This window comes from Octopus bimaculoides, chromosome 4, assembly GCF_046866305.1.
Source record: "Octopus bimaculoides isolate indiv1 chromosome 4, ASM4686630v1, whole genome shotgun sequence".
In the NCBI taxonomy this organism is placed as follows: domain Eukaryota; kingdom Metazoa; phylum Mollusca; class Cephalopoda; order Octopoda; family Octopodidae; genus Octopus; species Octopus bimaculoides.
The window spans coordinates 42,089,582-42,110,467 of NC_142931.1; the positions used below are offsets into that span (position 1 = coordinate 42,089,582).

The 20,886-nt window shown below is 35.1% G+C and overlaps 1 protein-coding gene across 1 annotated transcript in view; it reads left to right on the forward strand.

Annotated features, from left to right (window-relative positions):
* LOC106881670 (cubilin) overlaps positions 1 to 20,886 on the forward strand; it is a 217,162-nt gene that overhangs the window by 23,978 nt on the left and 172,298 nt on the right. The window contains exons 6-11 of the mRNA XM_052967022.2: positions 5,316 to 5,387; positions 8,964 to 9,002; positions 9,241 to 9,342; positions 10,712 to 10,815; positions 14,531 to 14,660; positions 16,583 to 16,751. Of these exons, the coding sequence (XP_052822982.2) occupies positions 5,316 to 5,387; positions 8,964 to 9,002; positions 9,241 to 9,342; positions 10,712 to 10,815; positions 14,531 to 14,660; positions 16,583 to 16,751 (616 nt within the window). The remainder of the gene's footprint in view (positions 1 to 5,315; positions 5,388 to 8,963; positions 9,003 to 9,240; positions 9,343 to 10,711; positions 10,816 to 14,530; positions 14,661 to 16,582; positions 16,752 to 20,886) is intronic.

The window sequence follows — 20,886 nt, forward strand, 5'->3', positions numbered from 1 at the left end:
ATCCAATTGAAATGACCATTTTCTATTCTTTAATTTGTGTTTGTGATGAGTGTATTTAAAAACCTGATCTTTGATAAAAACTGAAAAGGAAGTTTTCCCAGAAATCCTGTCCTTTACCTGTTATTTCTAGCATGTCTGAGGTGACATTTGTGCCCCACTTTATTTATTTCCTAAATTTCTTCTGATTCCTATGTTTTCGATATTGGAGATTAGGATTTCAATCCCAAAACATGTTTCCAATGTTTTAATTTTTTCCTTCCCTACCCCAATTTCTTCATTTCTTACTTTTTTCCCAATTTTTTGTTGGTAATTCATGGAGAAAGAAAACAGAGAGTATGAATCTTTAGGAATTTTATTTTTCCTTTTTTTCTTAAAGAAACACTGAAATCTCCTTCCCAAACATCCACCCATCACCTCACCACTTTCAAAAAGCTACAAACTCCCAATGTTTCACTTTTAGCTTTTTGGAAAATGGGGAAGTTTCTTCAGAAATGATGTCATTTACCTGTTGTTTCTAGCATATTGGGATTTCTGGTGGTGGTCTGGTAATTTTTATGTCTGCTATTTCAGTACAATTCTAAGCATGCACGAAACATCAGACATAAGTGAAATATTGGGAGGTTTTAGCTTTTTGAAAGTGAGTAGGTGATGGGTGGGTGAGGTATGGGAAGGGGCATTGAGTGTTTCTTTAAGAAAAATTAAACTTAAAAAAATATATATATATTTCCCAGATTCATAATCTCTGTAATTTTCTATACAGATAAAAAAAAAAATTCGAAAAAATGTTACAAATTAAGATATTGCTGTGGGGATGGGGGAAATTAAAATTTTGGAAACGTGATTTCTGAGCAAAGGCATATTAACCCCCTTTTATATGATGGCACAATACATAGTTTGTGATCCTTCTTAAAAACAGAAAGCATTTTCATGCAAATCCATGCAAATTGTACCCTCCCCACTTCACTTTTAAACAAACAATAACTTCCATTCCACCAGTAATCCAGTTCACCATAAATCAGCTGTGCTGATTCTGCCCATAAAAGAATAAATAATACAATGTGGCTGCAGGTCATAACAATGCTGGGATGCGTTGCTAGTGTGTGTGTATGTATCATCATCATCATCATCATCATCGTTTAACGTCCACTTTCCATGCTAGCATGGGTTGGATGATTTGACTGAGGACTGGTGAACCAGATAGCTACACCAGGCTCCAATCTGATCTGGCAGAGTTTCTACAGCTGGATGCTCTTCCTAACACCAACCACTCCGAGAGTGTAGTGGGTGCTTTTACGTGCCACTGGCACGAGGGCCAGTCAGGTAGTACTGGCAATGGCCACGTCAAATGGCATTTTTTACATGCCACCTGCACAGGAGCCAGTCCAGCGGCACTGGCAACGATCTCGCGCGAATGCTTTTTCCTGTGCCACCGGCACAAGTGCCAGTAAGGCAACGCTGGTAATGATCACACTCAAATGTGCTTTTTACGTGCCACTGGCACAGAAGTCAGACAGCTGCTCTGGCAATGATCAGGCTTCGATGGTGCTATTAGCACTCCACTGGCACAGATGCCAGTTATCGAATTTGGTTCGATTTCGATTTCACTTGCCTCAACAGGTCGTCGCAAGCAGAGTTTAGTGTCCAGTGAAGGAAAGGTATTCATAAGTGGGCTGGCTACACCCCTGGCAAAGGCCACGAGTTACGGTCTCACTTGGCTTGCCAGGTCTTCTCACGCACAGCATATTTCCAAAGGTCTCGGTCACTAGTCATTGCCTCAGTGAGGCCTAATGTTTGAAGGTCGTGCTTCACCACCTCATCCCATAATTTGTGTGTGTGTGTGTATGTATATATATATATATATATATATATATATATATATATATATATATAATTTGTGTGCGTGTGTGTATGTATGTATATATATATATATATATATATATATATATATATATATATATATATATATACATATATATATATATATATATAATTTGTGTGTGTGTGTCTAATCTCAGTGCCAATATTTATATTCTATATACCAGTGTAATGATTTATTTTGTAAGTTTAGTTATCTTTGTAATTCTATATCACTTTAGTTATCTTTTGTATATGTCAGAACCTGTACATCTACATAATTTATCTTCTATATATCATTGTGCGTGAGCACACGTGCATGTGTGTGCACGCACATGCACACACACGCGCGCACGCACACACACACACACACACACACACACACACACACACACACACACACACACAGAGTTTGAGGAATCTTCTTTATCTTAGTGTGATTTAATATCCCTTCAGTTATCTTCTATATACTAGTGTACTATATCTCCTCTGTCATCTTCTGTGAACCTTTGTGATTCTATATTGTTCTGCAACTATTTATCTCTTGGAATTTTTATATCATTATAAAGGTCCTTTTTCCATCAGGAGTTGGTTATGAAATTTGCTTCAGCCATTGTTGTGCATCATATTAATCTGGTAGACTCACTGAGAATAGATCTTAGCATACATTTAACTTAGTGGATTTGTAATAAAATCATTTTGTTGTTTAAAGTCCTGGCATGGGTCGGACGGTTTGACTGAGGGCTGGCGAACCAGAAGGCTGCACCAGCCTCCAATCCGATCTGGCAATGTTTCTACAGCTGGATGCCTTTCCTAACACCAACCACTCCAAGAGTGTAATGGGTGCTTTTTACGTGCCACCGGCATGGGGGCCAGTCAGGTGGCACGGGCAACGACCATGCTCAAATGGTGTTTTTTACATGCCACCTTAATTACATAAGTGAAATTATCAAAAAGCCAAAAAACTATACAATTAAACCTTGAGAGAGGCATTATGCCGGTAATAAACATACGCACTGGTTCAGTCCTTTATTAATTTATATAGTTTTTTGTTAAATTATTTCATTGCACTCTGGCAATCTCTTCAGATTCTTGATGTGGATACGTGTGTTGAAAGAAATACAATTAAACCTTGGGAGAGGCATTATGCCGGTAATAAACATACGCACTGGTTCAGTCCTTTATTAATTTATATAGATTTTTGTTAAATTATTTCATTGCACTCTGGCAATCTCTTCAGTAACTTGTCTCTCCACTTCCATTTATTTTGAATGTCTGATTTGGCGTTGTTCTGAAACTGTTCGGTATGAGCATGTGAGTGTGTGCAAGCTCATATGTGTGCACGCTCATATGTGTGCACACACTTATGTGTTCGTGCTTATATGTAAGTATGTGCGTCTATATGTTTGTTTGTAACAATTTCGTTTATATCAGATCAGATAGAGACTTTGGACTTGGTTTTGGTTTCCTTTCTGTTATATATATATATATATATATATATATATATATATATATATATACATATATATATATATATATATATATACATATATATATATATATATACATATATATATATATATATATATATATATATACATATATATATATATTTTTTTTTTTTTTATCCTCAAAAGTACCAAGTTGAGGATAAATGTTATAGAAAAACCAGGGAGATCCATTAGATCAATAATATGTAAAACGTATCCCTTCAGAAGAACAAGGTGTGTTGAGGAGAGTTGCATTGTGTGCAAATATAGTCATGGTGCCAACTGCAAAGCCAGAAATGTGGTCTACAAAATAAGCTGTATGGATGGTGAGAGTAAAAACAGAAACACGACATACATAGGTGAAACGGCAAGAAGTTTGGCTGAGCGTGTAAACGAACATTGGAGGGACTATAATAATCAAAAACAAACCTCGGTGCTGTACCAGCATGCCAAAGAATAACATGGTGGTGTACTGGACCGAATTAGCATAGAAATCCTGTCTAGACACCCCGGTAACGCATCGTTGCAACAAATACAGGAGTCGGTCCTCATAACTGAAACGCAACCAATTTTGAACACCAAATACACGTAGATGAGAGCCTTACGATTGCCCATGGTTGCATGTGTTGTTCACACATATAATGCGGAATGTGAACGTAAATAAATTAAAAAAAAAATATATATATTCTGTTGAAGAGCGTAGCTCGAAACGTCAAAGACTTTCCGTATTCCCGAGCGTCATACTAATACATCCTTTTGTTATTTACACCACCTGTCCTCGTCTGTTGTTGTTTTTTCGTATATTCTCCAATATATATATATATATATATATATATATATATATATATATATATATATATATATATATATAACATATATATATATATATATATATATATAACAGAAAGGAAACCAAAACTAAGTCCAAAGTCTCTATCTGATCTGATATAAACGAAATTGTTACAAACAAACATATGGACGCACATACTTACATATAAGCACGAACACATAAGTGCGTGCACACATATGAGCGTGCACACATACGAGCTTGCACACACTCACATGCTCATACCGGACAGTTTCAGAACAACGCCAAATCAGACATTCAAAATAAATGGAAGTGGAGAGACAAGTTACTGAAGAGATTGCCAGAGTGCAATGAAATAATTTAACAAAAAACTATATAAATTAATAAAGGACTGAACCAGTGCGTATGTTTATTACCGGCATAATGCCTCTCCCAAGGTTTAATTGTATTTCTTTCAACACACGTATCCACATCAAGAATCTTGCACACGAAATACACATACCAAAAAACTATGCTAACAAAAAAACTGATGCAAACTGGTAAGTAAAAATACAAATTACATCTTTATTTAGATTTAGCTAATATTTGTTTGAAGAGATAAATATATACATATATTCTGGGCTCAAGTAAATGAATATGTCTTAATTAGTATCTGTTGTGGCAGACTATAACCCAGTAAGGAAACAGTATGTATGGCTGTGGCTCTGTATCTCAGATGTTCTAAATATGGGCTCATTGCTTTGAATTAAGTATATAAAAAATTACAAAAATAGAGATTGAAATCTAACACAGAAGGTAGAAACTTGCTGAAAGTTATTCAATATGAAGCAACAACCAGGCAGTCATAAATCAATGACTTAATTATCAGAAATGATGTTCTATGCTATAATATTATTGTCTGTTTATCATTATGTATATACACTCTTTCAGTTATATTCTATGTATAATTATAACTATTTATCCTTTCAGCTATTTTCTATATATGTGTTATTTTGTATATATGGTTGACTCCGCATTTACACTTCCAAATGTGGAAAATATCCCAACAAAACAAAGCAAAAAAATCTCATTGCGAATAACAAAAATTGCAAATTTCTTTTTATTCTATGGACGATGCCTTATTTGATACCTACAAAATTACATAACCATTTACTCTTTTGCAGGTCTCAAATTTGCTGTCACAATCTTCACAGACACCTCCAAATGATAGCCAGTTGAGAACACTCAAAACGACTGTAAGTGATTTTTGGTAAATATTACACTAAAGGCAACACAATACATGCAAAAAGATAATTATTTGTGACATAGGCATAAAACTAGAAATTTGATGGGAGGGGTTAGTTGATTATATCAACCCCAAAATGATGAAAGGTAAAGTTGACCTCAACAAACTTTGAAATCAGAACATAAAGAACCTGAAGAAATGCCACAAGGCATTTTTTCTGAGCTTTTAACTAAGCATTGGAGGTTGAGAATTACAAGAGAAAGGAAAAGGTAGAATTGTGACTAATGAATGTTGGTCTGACATCTGCAAGAGCATGAAGATAGTAGAAATAAATAACCAGGGCCCTTTTTTTTTAGCAGCACAGAATATAGGTGTTATTTTAGAGAAAACTGGTTTTCAGTTGAAGATAATATGGTATCAATATTTGCATATTTATATATATATATAAAACTCAGTATGTGTGTGTGTGTAAACCCGCATAACTTCTGAAGTTCACAACTGATTTTCTTCAAACTGGGAACATACATTACTCATGTTCCAGAGATGGTTTTAAACTCTTAAAATTTTTCACATAATGTGTAATGGGGCCTCTGGGGCTAGAAAACCCCCCTTCCTGGGGGTAAGTATGACTATTGTGGAGAAGGGAGGTAACTCTTTTTAAAGTAACTTTTCTTAAAATTTGCTAAGATATTGACATTATTTACCTTTTTTTATTGACATTTCATTATTAACATACAATTGTCATCTTAGTTTATTACATCATATTTCTTGACTTAATGTCTCCAAAGAAGAGATCCTCCATTGGTCGAAAAACTGTGGTAGCAGAGAAATTGGAAAGAAGGAGAGCAAATGGATCATCATATGAAACTTCAATTAGACAATCACAAAATACTGCATGTACAACTACTGCAAGAGCAATGGAAAGCAATGAGCAGTGGCCAGGAATGCTGCATTAACAGTTTCAGCCAGTCCACTCCTGCCTCCCACATCATTTCTTTCATTTAGATTTCTCTCATGTGATGCTGTTGAGTGTGCCCACAAGCTTAATTTATCATATAGATGTAGTTCCTATGTCTGCTGATTGTTCAGTGTGGTAGCAGCAGTGTTGACAGCCGCAAAGAGAGTATATCCACTGACAGCTTTTTGGTGTGTTCAAAAATCCCATACCCCGCTCCCACTTTTCCCTGACAAGGTTAGAGCTTGGAATCTTCCAAACAGATGCATGACATATCACTTGGTCGAACTACCCTTCCATTTACTCCACAAATGTTTTGTTGTCAATGTTGCACATTTCAGCTTAACTGTACAATATGTATTACATGTTTCAGCTTAACTATACCATATATACAAACTATGACATTTAAATCTCAAGCAATGTCAGGTATATCTGCTATTTCTTAATACATCTCGGCAGGTTAAGATGCAAAATATGCTAGTTGCTGTAGTGTATGTCAACGGAGAAAAACTTCTCTTTTGTAACAATTGTATTTCCAATACATACAACGCATTGGCATATGAAGGGGTGCTGAAAAGTTCTGGCTTTGGATAAAAGAAAATACAGGAGGATAAGTTAATTATGATTTTATTCAGCATATTTCCCTGAAATTTACACTTTGCAGTGGTCCTTTAGTTTTTCTAAGCCCTGTAAAAGAACTCAGAAGGTTGGGCCTCCAACCAGGCCTTTTGCAGTACCCTTAAAGTCAAGGACTTTTAAGCACTGATCAGCTGCTTGACTGGACTCAAAGGCCCAAGTACTTCTGCTGGATGAGACAACATGTTCAGAATCCAATGTGTGAAAGAACTGGGTGTGTTGAACACACTCTCATCATAAGAGATGTTTTTCTCTTGACATTATAACAACTAGCATATTTTGCACCTGAATCTGCCTAGATGTATTAAATAAATATGCGAATATTCATTCTGGATCTCCCTATAATAGTGTAAAAAAAGATTTTATAACATGCTACATTGATTCCCCTATCTATTGGTAAGAGCTCACTTCTTGTGTGATACATTATGCTTTTTTGTTAATTTCTATATAAACAAGAAATCTTAACTGAAGTTAAATTTTCTAAAGAAAAGGAAAAAATTAACAGAAATTGAAGTTGGAGTGTGGATTACATTTGTATTGAATTTACTTCCAGATCTTGCATTTACTAAAATTAAAAGCAATTTCTCTAATTTGAAATCAATAGTTCTCAACCCCACCTACAAATTACTTAAGAAATTTTCTCTTAGTCTCTCAAACAACTGATAAAAATCTCCCAGGAATTTATCAAAACTTGCTTTATAAATTACTACACTCATTTGGTCCTCTAGACTTGATATATTGCAGATAAAATATCTAAAAGCCATTGTAAAAGCAAGTTTTATTTTCTTTATATATGTTTTATATTAAAACTGGCTTTCTTGGTTGTTTAGAATAAAAGTTAATGGAGAATTAATTATCATGTTAGAAATAAATGTAAAAGAAATTTCAAGTGCTTTTATTGAAAGTTTAATTTGGTGGTTCAAATTTACCAGACCAAACATCATGCTGTGAGAATATCTTCTTTCACAAGCCAGACATTTTATGTCTTTTACTGACCTCAAACAATAGCAAAGGTCACTTTCCAACAATGACTTGGGTCTGACAAGCAGGTTGGTAAGCTGGATCTAAATTTAAGTAAAATGTAGGCATGGCTGTGTGGTTAAAACGTTTGCTTTGCAACTATGCGATTTATGATTCAGTCCCACTGTGTGGTACCTTGGGCATGCATCTTCTACTATAGCTTTAATTTGACCAATTATAAGTAAAAATTTTTCATGTATAAAAACCAAATGGAAGCTTTTTGTCTTATAAATTAACTTGTCAGATTGTTTTTACTTCTTTCCTTACAGAATGTTAATACTACTGAACATTAAAGGATATTAACTTTATGTCCTTTCTCTGATAACACTGGCCACGAACTTATACATTTTGACAAATTACTGGTATCACATTAATAAAAAAAAATCAAAGATGAAAATACTTATATTAAAAAAAAAAATGGTGTGTATAAGAATTAACCATTAATGAAACCTAAGTAGAGATCAGTGATAAAGTGACAGTGATGTGTGACAAATGACTTTGATAATAATAACTGAAAATATTCAAATACCTAATAGTACAATTGATAGTAACATCGTGGTTGTCCCCGTGTACAGCTATGGCCTCTGCATCCCTCTCCAGCTGAGCATCCCTAATCTTGTGGGCACATGGTTGCTGGTGCCATGTAAAAAGCACCCATACCGGTGACGCATAAACGTATCTATGCCAGTGCTCTGTAAAAGCATCCAGTATCCTATGTAAAGTGGTAGGCATTAGAAAGGGCATCCAACTGTAGAAACCATGCCAAAACAGACAATTGGAGCCAGGTGCAGCTTTTCAGCTGGTCAACTCTTGTCAAACTATCCAACCCATACCAGCATGGAAAATGGATGTTAGATAATGATGATGATGAATTATATAACCCAACTAAAACAAAACCCTTATAAGTATTTTTTATATTGGTTCTTTTGATCATTAATTTTTGGTTCTTGAGATCCTTTGATGTCTTTTTTACAGGTTGAACAGTTGCAAGCCTCTCTCCAAGAAGTTAAAACTGTAAGTCAGATTGATTCATTTGCTATTGAAAGTTATTCTGTTTCTTGTGTCATGCTTGGTTTTTCTTAATTCTATTTAATAAGCTTTTAGAATTCATTCAGTATTCTAACAGCAATTAACATATGGATAATTAAATTTCCTGAAATAATTGATTCAATTGTTTCTCAGATAATTTGAGCTAATGATAATGAACTTAACAAGAAACTCTTTCTTAACTTCTAAATTTGTATTGCTGTAGGATTTGGAAGAAGATAATTGTGCAAGTAATCCTTGTTTACATGGTGGAACTTGTTATGATCGCTATAAAGGCTTTTACTGTAACTGTATTCCAGGATGGATGGTAAGAAATTTATTTATAAGATCTGGGATTTATGTTGAATCATTTTGTAAACAAAAATATACGTCCATGTACAAATGTATGTAAATTTTTTATTTTTGTATAAACATTCAACCATATGAATATTGAAATATGTAGTTTCTTTACACTCTATAATTTCTGAGACATTTTCTTTTTCCAAGATGCATTATGTGTTAATTCTTTGTCTAATGATTTTGAAAATCTCTTTAGATAAATTCTTTCCTGCATTTTCTATTGTTTCATTTTATTTATAACCAAACATATGGTGAATTATATGCTGGTGCACCAGTATATAGTAATGTATCTTACATTCAATGAGCATAGTTTTGAGCATGTCAAAGAACTATGTAAAATTTCATTGGCTTATTATTGATCAGTAGGTAGTATTTAAACCTACATTGGTGGCCATGCGGATAAGAACATTGTTATCCTTAATATAGACATAAGTTACTTGGTTGAATCCAGTCTGTTATTATTTACATACCCTGATGACAATAGATCAAACCAAATGAAAATAGTGTAGATATATAGATATAGGTACAAGCATGGCCATGTGGTAAGAAGCTTGCTTCCTAACTATATGGTTCCTGGTTCAGTCAGTGTCTTCAACTATAGCCTTTGGCTGACCAAATCCTTGAGAGTGCATTTGGTAGACGGAAACTGGAAGAAGCTCATCATATATACATATATATATATATATATATATATATTTATTTATTTATGTGTGTCTGTGTCTGCCCTCCACCACCGTTTGACAACCAGTGTTGGTAAGTTATGGAACTTAGCAGTTTGGCAAAAGAAACTAATACAAAAAGTACCAGGCTTAACAAAAAAATTAAGAACTGGCGTCAATTTATTCAATTAAAAGTTCTTAAAGGTGATGCCCCAGCATGGCCACAGCCTAATGACTGAATCAAGTAAAAGGTAAAAGATAAAAGATATTAAGAAATGGTTCATCTCTAAAACATGGTTAATAATTTGAAATATATCATCTTAATATTTAAATCTCTGCTTATAAATTTGGGAATTGCTCCTAAACCTGTCTTTATAAAATATTTTCGTTGGTGATACTACTTTATAAGAATGGTTATGGTGATAAGGCAACTTCTTCGTATGGCCAAATGTATTGAAATGCCCTTCCATCAAATATTTGGTGATTTCTATAATCCTTACCAAGAATTAACCATACCAATTGTTGTATTCTTTTGTCATAGCATTAATATTAATTACTTTTCTGTTAAATTTTTATCATTTTATTTAGTTTTCTTTCAGTCCTGTTTTTTTTTTTTTTTTACTAAAGAATGTACCTTCATTTATATGTTAAATTATTGCTTCATTACATCTGAATTAGGGCCCATCATGTAGTGAAGATGTCAATGAATGTTCAGAGTTTGTTGGTACTCAACTGGGCTGCCAGAATGGGGGCACATGCATCAACACTTATGGAAGTTACAGGTAGTTATAATTGTAGTTTTTAAGTTTCATAAAAGAAAATATTTTTCTCCTACAGCAGGTTGAAAGAAACAGAATAACATTAAACTAAATGCTACTTGAGTTTGATCAACTTTATTTTTTACCTTATGAACATGTGAATAGGAAAAGTTCAACAGGTGGTTGGAGTTCAAGAAAGAAAAGAGTTAGAGAAGTGTTTTGTGCATTGTTTAGTGTGTCAATGTATTAAACATGGCAGGGATGATGTAAGGAGAAGGGATGAAAGCATCAAGTGAATTTCAGTGGGGAAGGTATACAACTCACTAGTCTAGAGCAGGGATCTAAGAATGTTGTAGGCAAGTGGAAATCTAAGTCAGTTTTATGGCCTGGTTTGGACACTGTTGTGATACTTGTGTGCGAAATATTTAAACAGTTCTCTGTGAGGTACACGTGTGCTTTGTCTAGAGTCAGCAATTATCCAGGACTGGAGGATTTTCTGGTCTTGATGAGGAAGCCTAGTCTTTGGGATGCAGTTTTGATGAATGACTGTAGATGTATTGTTGCAATCAAAGATTATCATTTGTAACAAATCAAGGGTTTTAGCTGTGTTGTTTATAAGCTGTGAGTTTTTCAAAACTGTTTTCTTAGTATACTGCTTGTAATTTGGTTCTCATGAATAAAAGTGGGTTGTTCATTAAGGTTTTTGTTTAGAGTAGAGGAAGTCTGGCAGGAAGTATCTGTGAAAGGAAGATGTATAAGAAGTTATGATGAAATAAAAGAGGGTATCATCTAAGAGTGGTGGCACTCTGTCGGTTACAATGACGAGGGTTCCAGTTGATCTGATCAACGGAACATGAAATTAACGTGCAAGTGGCTGAGCATTCCACAGACATGTGTACTCTTAACGTAGTTCTTGAGGAGATTCAGCATGACACAGAGTGTGACAAGGCTGGCTCTTTGAAATACAGGTACAACAGAAACAGGAAGAAAGAGTGAGAGAAAGTTGTGGTGAAAGAGTACAGCAGGGTTTGCTACCACCCCCTGCCAGAGCCTCGTGGGGCTTTAGGTGTTTTTGCTCAATAAACACTCACAATGCCTGGTTTGGGAATCGAAACTGTTATCCTACAACCGTGAGTCAGCTGCCCTAACCACTGGGCCATTGCGCCTCCACCATCTACGAGTCAACAGATGTAGAAGTAATGGCAAATAAAAGTGGAGCAAACAAAAATATTGTGAAGGCATACTAATGTTTGGTCAGAGAGACCTCCATTTATTCATTCTGTGATATGGCATTTGAATAAGAAATTTTTGATTTAAGAAGGGGAAATAAATAAAGCCAATATGTTAGCAACATTTCCATGTCTATTTTTCTTTGTAAGGTTTAGTCAGAATGAAAAGGATGAACCCATAACTTTCACAGACCATCCAATATTGAACGATTATAAGTTGATATCTTTAAGAAAATGTTTGTCAGAAGAGAACTCTAGAGGGTTGACATCTTTATGAGGATGAATTGAAGATAGTGCGAGGCCTGGTAGGAGAGATACGGAATGGGTGTTGACTTGGGGAAAGACATGTGTATTGAGTGGGTGCAAATGATGTACAACTAATTAGAACCTACAGTCTGCAGAGACTATTGTGATCTATACAGACTGTACAAAAGACAGTTGGTTGCTGTGTGTTGATGAGTCCTTGCCACTGAATTGGATGGTCTTCTATTGGATGATGTTTATGATGTTTATGTATAGCAGCAGCTTTGTCCCATTATGGGTAACATTTGAATATTGCACAGTGTTAGCAGAGGTGAATTGTTTCTCTGAGTCTGAAGAGGAAGAGGAAGGCTAGTCTTTGGGATGTAGTTTTGCTAAACTATGAATGTGAGATCTTCAGGAGAGATCACTGAGTGTCTAGCATTTATAGTGACTTACATTGCATGATATTCAGGATTAGGGAGGGCAAGGTAAAAGATTATTTCCTTGGTATGTGCAGTGAGTGTGTCTTTGTGTTGTTCAAGAAGTTAACATTGCCATAACCCCATTGGAAATTGTGCTCAAGGTTTTTGTTGATAAAAGCAGTAAAGCTTAATCTTGAGGTGTATAGGTGGTACCTGTGTGCAGGTTTCTGAGGAGGAATGAAAAGTGGTGTCAATTGTCTAGAAATAAGTATTGTCATAGAGGTGACAGTGAGTAGGTTACTTAATATACAGAAGGAAAAATGTGAGCAATATAAGTGAACTTTAGGGTACACTAGAGTTGATTAGAGCGAGAGTCTCATCAATAGGATCTGTGATGGCAGGATCTGGCAAGAAACTTGCAATGAGATAAAAAAACAGGTCAACAGTATATAAAAATAATGATAATAGTAAAAATAATAATTATAATAATAATAATAATGAAATTATTATGTATAGTGCTCAGGTGCACTACAACTTATCAAAGGTACATAGAATTATGTACAAATGTCAGGAAAGTGAATAGTGTATGAGTCATAATATATGTGTCCATGTGTATGGAGTGGATATATCAGGTGTAGTGTTGACGAATTTCAGGAAGCATGGAGGTTTTAAAGGATGCAATGTCTCAGCAGCTAACAACTGATGCAGGTAGTTTGTTCCATGCTTCAGCTACTCTGAGTGTGAAAAAAATGTTTCCAAAAGTCATGGGAGCTGTGCTGTTTTCTGACTTTGTAGGCATGCCCATGTGTGTTAGACATAGAATTCAAAAAGGTGCACAAGGTTGTTGTTGGCATGATGGTTAATAATTTTGTGGGTGTTTACCAAGTCAGTTGTCAGATGCTAGAGCTTCAATGTATCCATACCCAAGGAAGCAAGGCGGTCAGTGTATAGTAGATGCCCAATGGAGGGTATTCGCTTGGTTGCATGTCACTGAACAGTTTCCAGGAGGTCAATGTTCTGAGCAAGATAGGGGTTCCAGACTGGTAATGCACCATAGCCATATACAGCCTTAAATAGATAGCTGGAGAATGACTGACAAAGGTCATGCTGAGTGATGCCAAAACACCCTTGGCCTTCTTGACAATTTTAGAGATGTGCTTTGGCTCTGCAGAGGCCATACTGTGATTACTGAGGAAGAAGAGGGAGTGAATATGTTGAAGAAAGTGATTGTCGATGAGTGTTTTTTTAGCACTTTTGAGGTGTTAGAAGAGAAAGCAATAAATTGATAACTGTCAAGATAATAGATTTTGCCCATTTTGGAGAGGGACACATGATTTTGTGTTTCCAAATATCAAGATAGATTCTTGTATAGGAAGAAAGAAAGTGATGTATTTTGGAAATATAAGAGTTATAGGGTTGGGTAATGGTAAGGACCTTGAAAACCGGAAGTGGTTTTGCATTTGAATGTATGTGTACATAGTAGTGATACTGGTGTGGTGGAGAAGGGAAATTTACATGGAATTTTGCTACAGATTGCTTAGCAAGAAATGATTTCTTCTGATTTCATCAAAATATCATTTTAATATATGATTAATGTTAAACACTTCATTAAAAATACTGTGGTCGATTTGAAATATTCCACAATTAATCCAGCATTTAAGCATTAATATTATGTGAAGTTCTCTCTGGTACATTAACATAATGTCAAATTGTGCCTGAAACACCTGGTTACCAAGGAAATGTCATCTTTTTAGGTAGAAATCATTTCATTTGAATTGAATTTTGAGAAAATGTTTATTAAAAAATGGGCATGTTTTTTATCATAATTTGTTGTGTGTTTATTAGGTGTCAGTGTTCTGCAGATTGGCATGGAATTCATTGTACTACCCGTCATGATGATTGTACAGGATCTTCTTCTAGCGAACTCTGCGGTCATGGTACATGTGTCAATGTGAAGCGTCAGCAACCAAATCAAGTAAAGAGCACTTATTTTAATTCTCATACTAATATTATCAAAAATGTTTGCCTTTTCTTTTAAGTAACAAAAGCATAGTATTTGTTTGAATTTTATACATTAAAGAATATTTCCTATTTTTTGTTTTTAAATTTTCTTTTCAAGTGGATTCTAGCCCCTTCGATCACAAATTAAAATATTTTGTTTTTATAATAATGAAAAAAAATTTGCTTGCTTTGTTAATATTAATAATCATTTTCTAATTTAGATAATTTTATACTTAAAACTCCAGTTATTGAATTGGATTTGAAACATTTTAATCTCAAATCTGTATATGAATAAAACTGAATTCAGCTTTTATCATACTAGACAACCACAAACTAGCAAATGGTTGCGATGCTAAAGTTAAGGAAACTGGTCAACTGAAATTTCTAAAAAAAATATAAGTTCTAAGACCTTTGTTTTGGCAACTGTGTCAACCAAGTCTGTGCCTTATGTATGAGAATTCTTTCCTCTAGATTTCCCAGGCTAAACTGTAGAGGCTATTTTGATATCAAGACAATTGAAGATCCACTGCATAATGCTGCTTTTATATAGCCATAGTTAGTTCTGCTTGAACTTCAGCATGTATGTAACTGAGCAAAAAGTATATTTAATTGATATTTTGTGCTTTGGCCCTCACGTTTTTATTGTAGATTTTTTTTGTTCTAAAATGTAGGTCTTTAACTCGTGGCTGCCATCAATTTAAAGATTGTAAAAAGTTTGCAACAAATATTTTGCTATTAAATTGAACAGGCAAAACTACTACATTTCATCATGTGATACTACATCCCCCTCTATTTTGTCAAAAGCTTTGAGTTATATGTCTCTAAATCTCTGTCCATTCACAGGATCCTTAAGCTTCCAGACCTTTCTTCTCCATTCTGGTCTTCTTCTGGGCATCCATTTAACCCTGATCCTGAAGTCGCTTACTACTAATCTATGTTGTGGGGTACATTCTTCACCTGGGAAGGTTTTGGCAATTATAAGTAGCCATCTTTCCTGTTTCCTGGTGAGGATGTAATCAATTTGAGTAGTGTGTCCACCAGATTGGTAGGTGAATAGGTGGCTGGCAGGTTTCCAGAAGTTAGTATTACAAACCATAAGAATATTACAAACCATATTTTGCATCGCAGAACTCCAGCTGCCTGTTTCCCTCCTCATTGCGGGAACCAAAACTATAGCCTCCATGTGTGCCACAGAAGCCTCCTTCATGTTGTCCAAGATGTCCATTGAAGTCACCAGCCACAAAGAGAAAGTCTGTCATTCGTTGATGAGATAGTCTGCAAGAGGGTGTCATAAAATCGGTCTTTCTGTTCATCAGGTAGCCCCAGCTGAGGGGCATAGGCTGAGATAATGGTTGCTAAACCATGTTGCAGCACTAATCTAATCTTAAATATTTTATCACAGACTCTGACTACCTCGATTGCCTTAACTTATTTCTCTGCAAGAAGTATACCACACCCCCGACTCTGTCAGTGTTTCTTGCCCAGAAAACCTTATACCTATGTTCTTTGCCTGTGAAGAACCTAGCAGAAATTCCTCTCCACCTTACTTCTTGGATGTAGCACAAATCTACATGTCTCTGTTCAAGCATCTCAATAATCTCACCAGACCTACCTTTCAGTGTGCCAACCCTGAGGGTGTGGGAGGTGTGGGCCTGCAAGACTCTGGGATGGGGGACAGCAGTGTCATGTACCTGAAAAGAAATGAATAATGAATTTGGATTCAGCATAAAAAATTACATCTATATGATATATTAAAACATTTTTTTAAAGATAACTGTAAACAGTGATGAAAATCACAAAGATATGAAACTTAAAGTAAAATTATCTTGAAATCGTTGTTACTTTGCTAAAATTTAAAAAAATATATTTCTTCTTGCTTTTTTTTTTTTTTTTTAGCCCAAATACAGTTGCATCTGTGAACCTGGCTGGACACATTCTTCAAATAGTCCATCTTGCACTGTAGATGTAGATGAATGTAACCTTGTATCTTCCCCTTGCTTTAAACATCCTCAAGTGCATTGCATAAATCTTCCAGGTTCATTCAGGTGTTCTCCATGCCCTACAGGTACGTATATATTATCTGTGTTGCAGTGAAATAGTTTTTAATTTTGTCACACTATTAATACGTTTTTTTAACTAGTTAGGAATCATAGATCCAGTTGTAATTTCAGGTTTTGTAGTTTTAAGATGTTGCGTGAGTGACAAATCTCTTGCTGGGTTGGAAACCAGTTTATTAACAATTAAGATCATTGGGAGAATGTTGTTCAACCTTAAAACAATTATTTTATTGGGCAACAATAAAAGTTGTGCCTTTGCTCTAGAAATATTTAGTTTTGTCTTTCTACATTCTTAATTCTAATCTTTCGAGGGTTGGATATGCCTTTCATCTCTGCTGTTGACAAAATAAGAGCCAGGCAAACCTTACAGTTTGACTCAAGTGACTAAACTTTTCCCTAAAAAATTTTGATTTTGTGCCTGTAGAAGAAGTCATTGTTATTGGTGGCATCAGCAGCAGCAGCAGAATAACAATAATAATAATAATAATAATAATAGTAATAATAATAATAATAATAACTGTTTCAAATTTTGCCACAAGGGCAGCCATTTTTGGGGAGAGGATGGGTTGATTACATCGACCCCAGTGTTCAACTGGTGCTTATTTTATTGACCCCGAAAGGTTGAAAGGCAAAGTCGACCTTGGCAGAATTAGAACTCAGATCGGAGTGATAGGCAAAATACTGCTAAGCATTTTGTCTAGCATAATTAATATTCTGCCAGCTCACCCCCTTCAGTAATAATAATAATAGTAATAATGATGCAGTACCAGGCAGTGACTCTCATGGTTTTTGATCTTAACTGATTGGAAGTGATTGGAAGTTTTATCATGTACATATTTTCTCTTGGTATAAAAGATGGGCTACAGCAAATATTCTGCTCAATGTCACAGATTTGCTTGTCAGTTGCTTCATCTTAACCGTTTGAGCATGTGCTTTGGTGGCTGACAATATGTGCATCTCTGATTACAAGTAGAAGTAGTAGAGGAGCAATTTTGAGCAAAAAAGTTGAGAGTAATTCTTTGGGGTTTGAATAATTCACCACTGGAAACATAGGTATATCATCCATCATCCTTATACAAACTTTATTCAAGGACATTTTGAGTGTGATGGGCTACTCAACCTGAAGAAGATTCTAACTGGCCCCCATCTGCAAGATCATGTACTGTTTATCTTGATATGAAATCACCATGTCATGCACATATGGCTGTGATGCATGTGCCTGGCGTACCCTTATCAGACGGGTAGTCATGATGGGTATATTGGGCTTCATATATTTGTACCCCAGAGTCACTTTGATGGCATGCACCACTCTTGCACTCAATAATAATGATAATGTTTCAAAATAACAAAAAAGGGTATGAACATTAACCAGAGGCTGTGATTGAGAATAATTATTACAGAATTTTATGGGACTTCCTTATAAAGACTGACCATATTATCAAAGCAGAGAGAGACCATATATGATTGAGACAAAAGAAAGAAATAGTGTAAAACAATAAACTTCACAATACCATATGATAATGTGGCTGATACCAAAGAAGTTGAAAAAAAAAAAACCTAAGAAAATTAGGAACTTGCCAGACACAGGAAAAGATTGTGGAAAACTGACAACAGTTATTCTTGTGGTTATTGGTACACTTGGCGTAACACCAAGCTGCTACCTAAGAGACTGAAGGATATTGGAATTGAGATACACATTGCTAACTTGCAAAAAAAAAATGCAATCCTGTATTCTGCAAGAATCTTAATAAAGAATCTTGTGATTTGGGAAGATTTGTTTCCATCAAACCTCAAGACAATGTCCCTGCTAAGTAATATTACATGTAATTATTATAATCATAATAATACGTTGGCATGTTAGAAATAGTAAAGAACTAGACTAAACATATAATAATAATTAGTTTTTCCCTTTCAACTTCGTTTTTGCTCTGTTAAAGTTTACTTTGCCTTTCATTTCTTTGGGATCAATATAAGTACCATGTGTGTATTGCAACCAATCCAATTAATTATACTCCTCTCCTTCAATTTTTTTAATCGTGAGCTATTGTAAGGAGGTGCACTTTCTTGAGCCTACCTTAGCATTGAGGTCTCTTATAATTAGTTGATTTACTAGCTGATTTGACTTATTTTAGTGCAGAATTGATTGATACAAATTCACTTGTTTAGCAGAGTAGTCAGTACAAAGACTTGTAAAATGGCTATATTGAAAGGCTTTGTTTTTCATTTTAATGCATGATTCTTTCATTAACAGTCCAGTATCCTTGTACAAATTTTCTCATTTTTTTTTTATATATCTAGATTCCTAGTAAATGTTCATGTTTTTCACCCCCTGTGTGTAAGAAATTATAATTTTCTCTATTAATGTAGCGATCACTTACCCATTTTGTCTCTGATATGCTGATAATATCTGTTTTAAGGACTTCAACTTCCTAGATTAAATTGTCTTAAGTAGATGGACAGAAACTTGAACAAACAAAAAGTATATCCTTTTAGCGTTCAAATTTCTTTGTCAAATGTATTGCTTATTCTTCTGAATTAATCACACATTATTTTGAAGCTTCAAGATTTCAGAGAGGTGTTTGTATATTTTTAGAGTGACATTGTAGGGTATGTGTGAGAGGTTGGATCCGGTCAGTTTTAACATAAAACAGGTAGAACATTTGGGCTGGATATGGCCAGATTAAATGCTAAAGGGATATAGGACAAATAGTGGAGGCGCAATGGCCCAGTGGTTAGGGCAGTGGACTCACAGTCACAGGATCGCAATTTCGATTCCCAGACCGGGCATTGTGAGTGTTTATTGAGAGAAAACACCTAAAGCTCCACGAGGCTCCGGCAGGGGATGGTGGCGAACCCTGCTGTACTCTTTCACCACAACTTTCTCTCACTCTTACTTCCTGTTTCTGTTGTGCCTGTAATTTAAAGGGTCAGCCTTGTCACACTGTGTCACACTGAATATCCCCGAGAACTACGTTAAGGGTACACGTGTCTGTGGAGTGCTCAGCCACTTGCACGTTAATTTCACGAGCAGGCTGTTCCATTGATTTGGATCAGCTGGAACCCTCGATGTTGTAAGCGACGGAGTGCCAACAACAACAATAGGACAAATAATAAATCAGGAAGGTCGTTGTGAAGAAGTTGTTATTCAAAGAATAAATGAGGCTAAAACATAATTTATAAGAACAAAATAAAAAAATATCTTCACCTCAAAAAACATGATACTGTAGCTAAAACTGAGGTTAGTAAACTGTTATATTATGTTAGTTGACCTATGTGAGGCAGAAACTTGGACAATGTACATGACCATGGTGAAAACTGTTGAGTTGTGAATCTTTCATAGATTAAGCAGGATAAGCTAGAAAGACATTATTATCATATTTTGGATGTGCAATGCATCATTAGTCACTACTGAAGACCTGCCGACAGGAAGTGTTGAATGGGGAAGAGAATAAGAGGCTGGCAAAGACGTTTATGAATTGAGAACATCAAAGAATGGACTTAAAACAGGAGCCTGATTGTATGCATGCAGCACACCACAGAGGGAACTGGGGAGTTCTGGCAATCTAGCATCGGGACACGGGAAAAGCACCTGGCTGTCAGAAATCATTTCAGCTGCTTTAGTTGTTATCAGTGATTCTTGGAAAAAAGAATTTACAGATGTGTCATGAGGAGTTGCAACAGTTTCCTATGACACACTTAAAAAGTTGGGTCGTTATGCTTTTATTAAAAAATTGCTGTTTAGGTATAATCAAAGAACTGATGACCATAGTTTACTCAGATAGTTGAAGACAGTAGAGAAGTTTTTTGTGATTAAAATGACTTGATACTGAAAATGGGATTAGTGAAGTTGAATGGTGAATGTTTTGGAGAGATGAAATAATTAAGGGAAAGTGATTCTCTTTCTGTCTTTCTGTCTCTCTCTGCTCTATAAAAAGGGAAGATTATAAGATATCTGTGGTTGTATAATAGTGAAATATGGGAAGTAATGAAAGACTACTTCTAGAAATTACAATTCCGTATTGTTCCATAGGTATGTATACTTGTTAAAACAAAAAAAAAAAAAAAAAAAAAGGCAAATTAAGCACAGATAAGTTAAGAATGAACTAAAATGGTTGTATATTAAATGATGAGTAAAGTGACTGG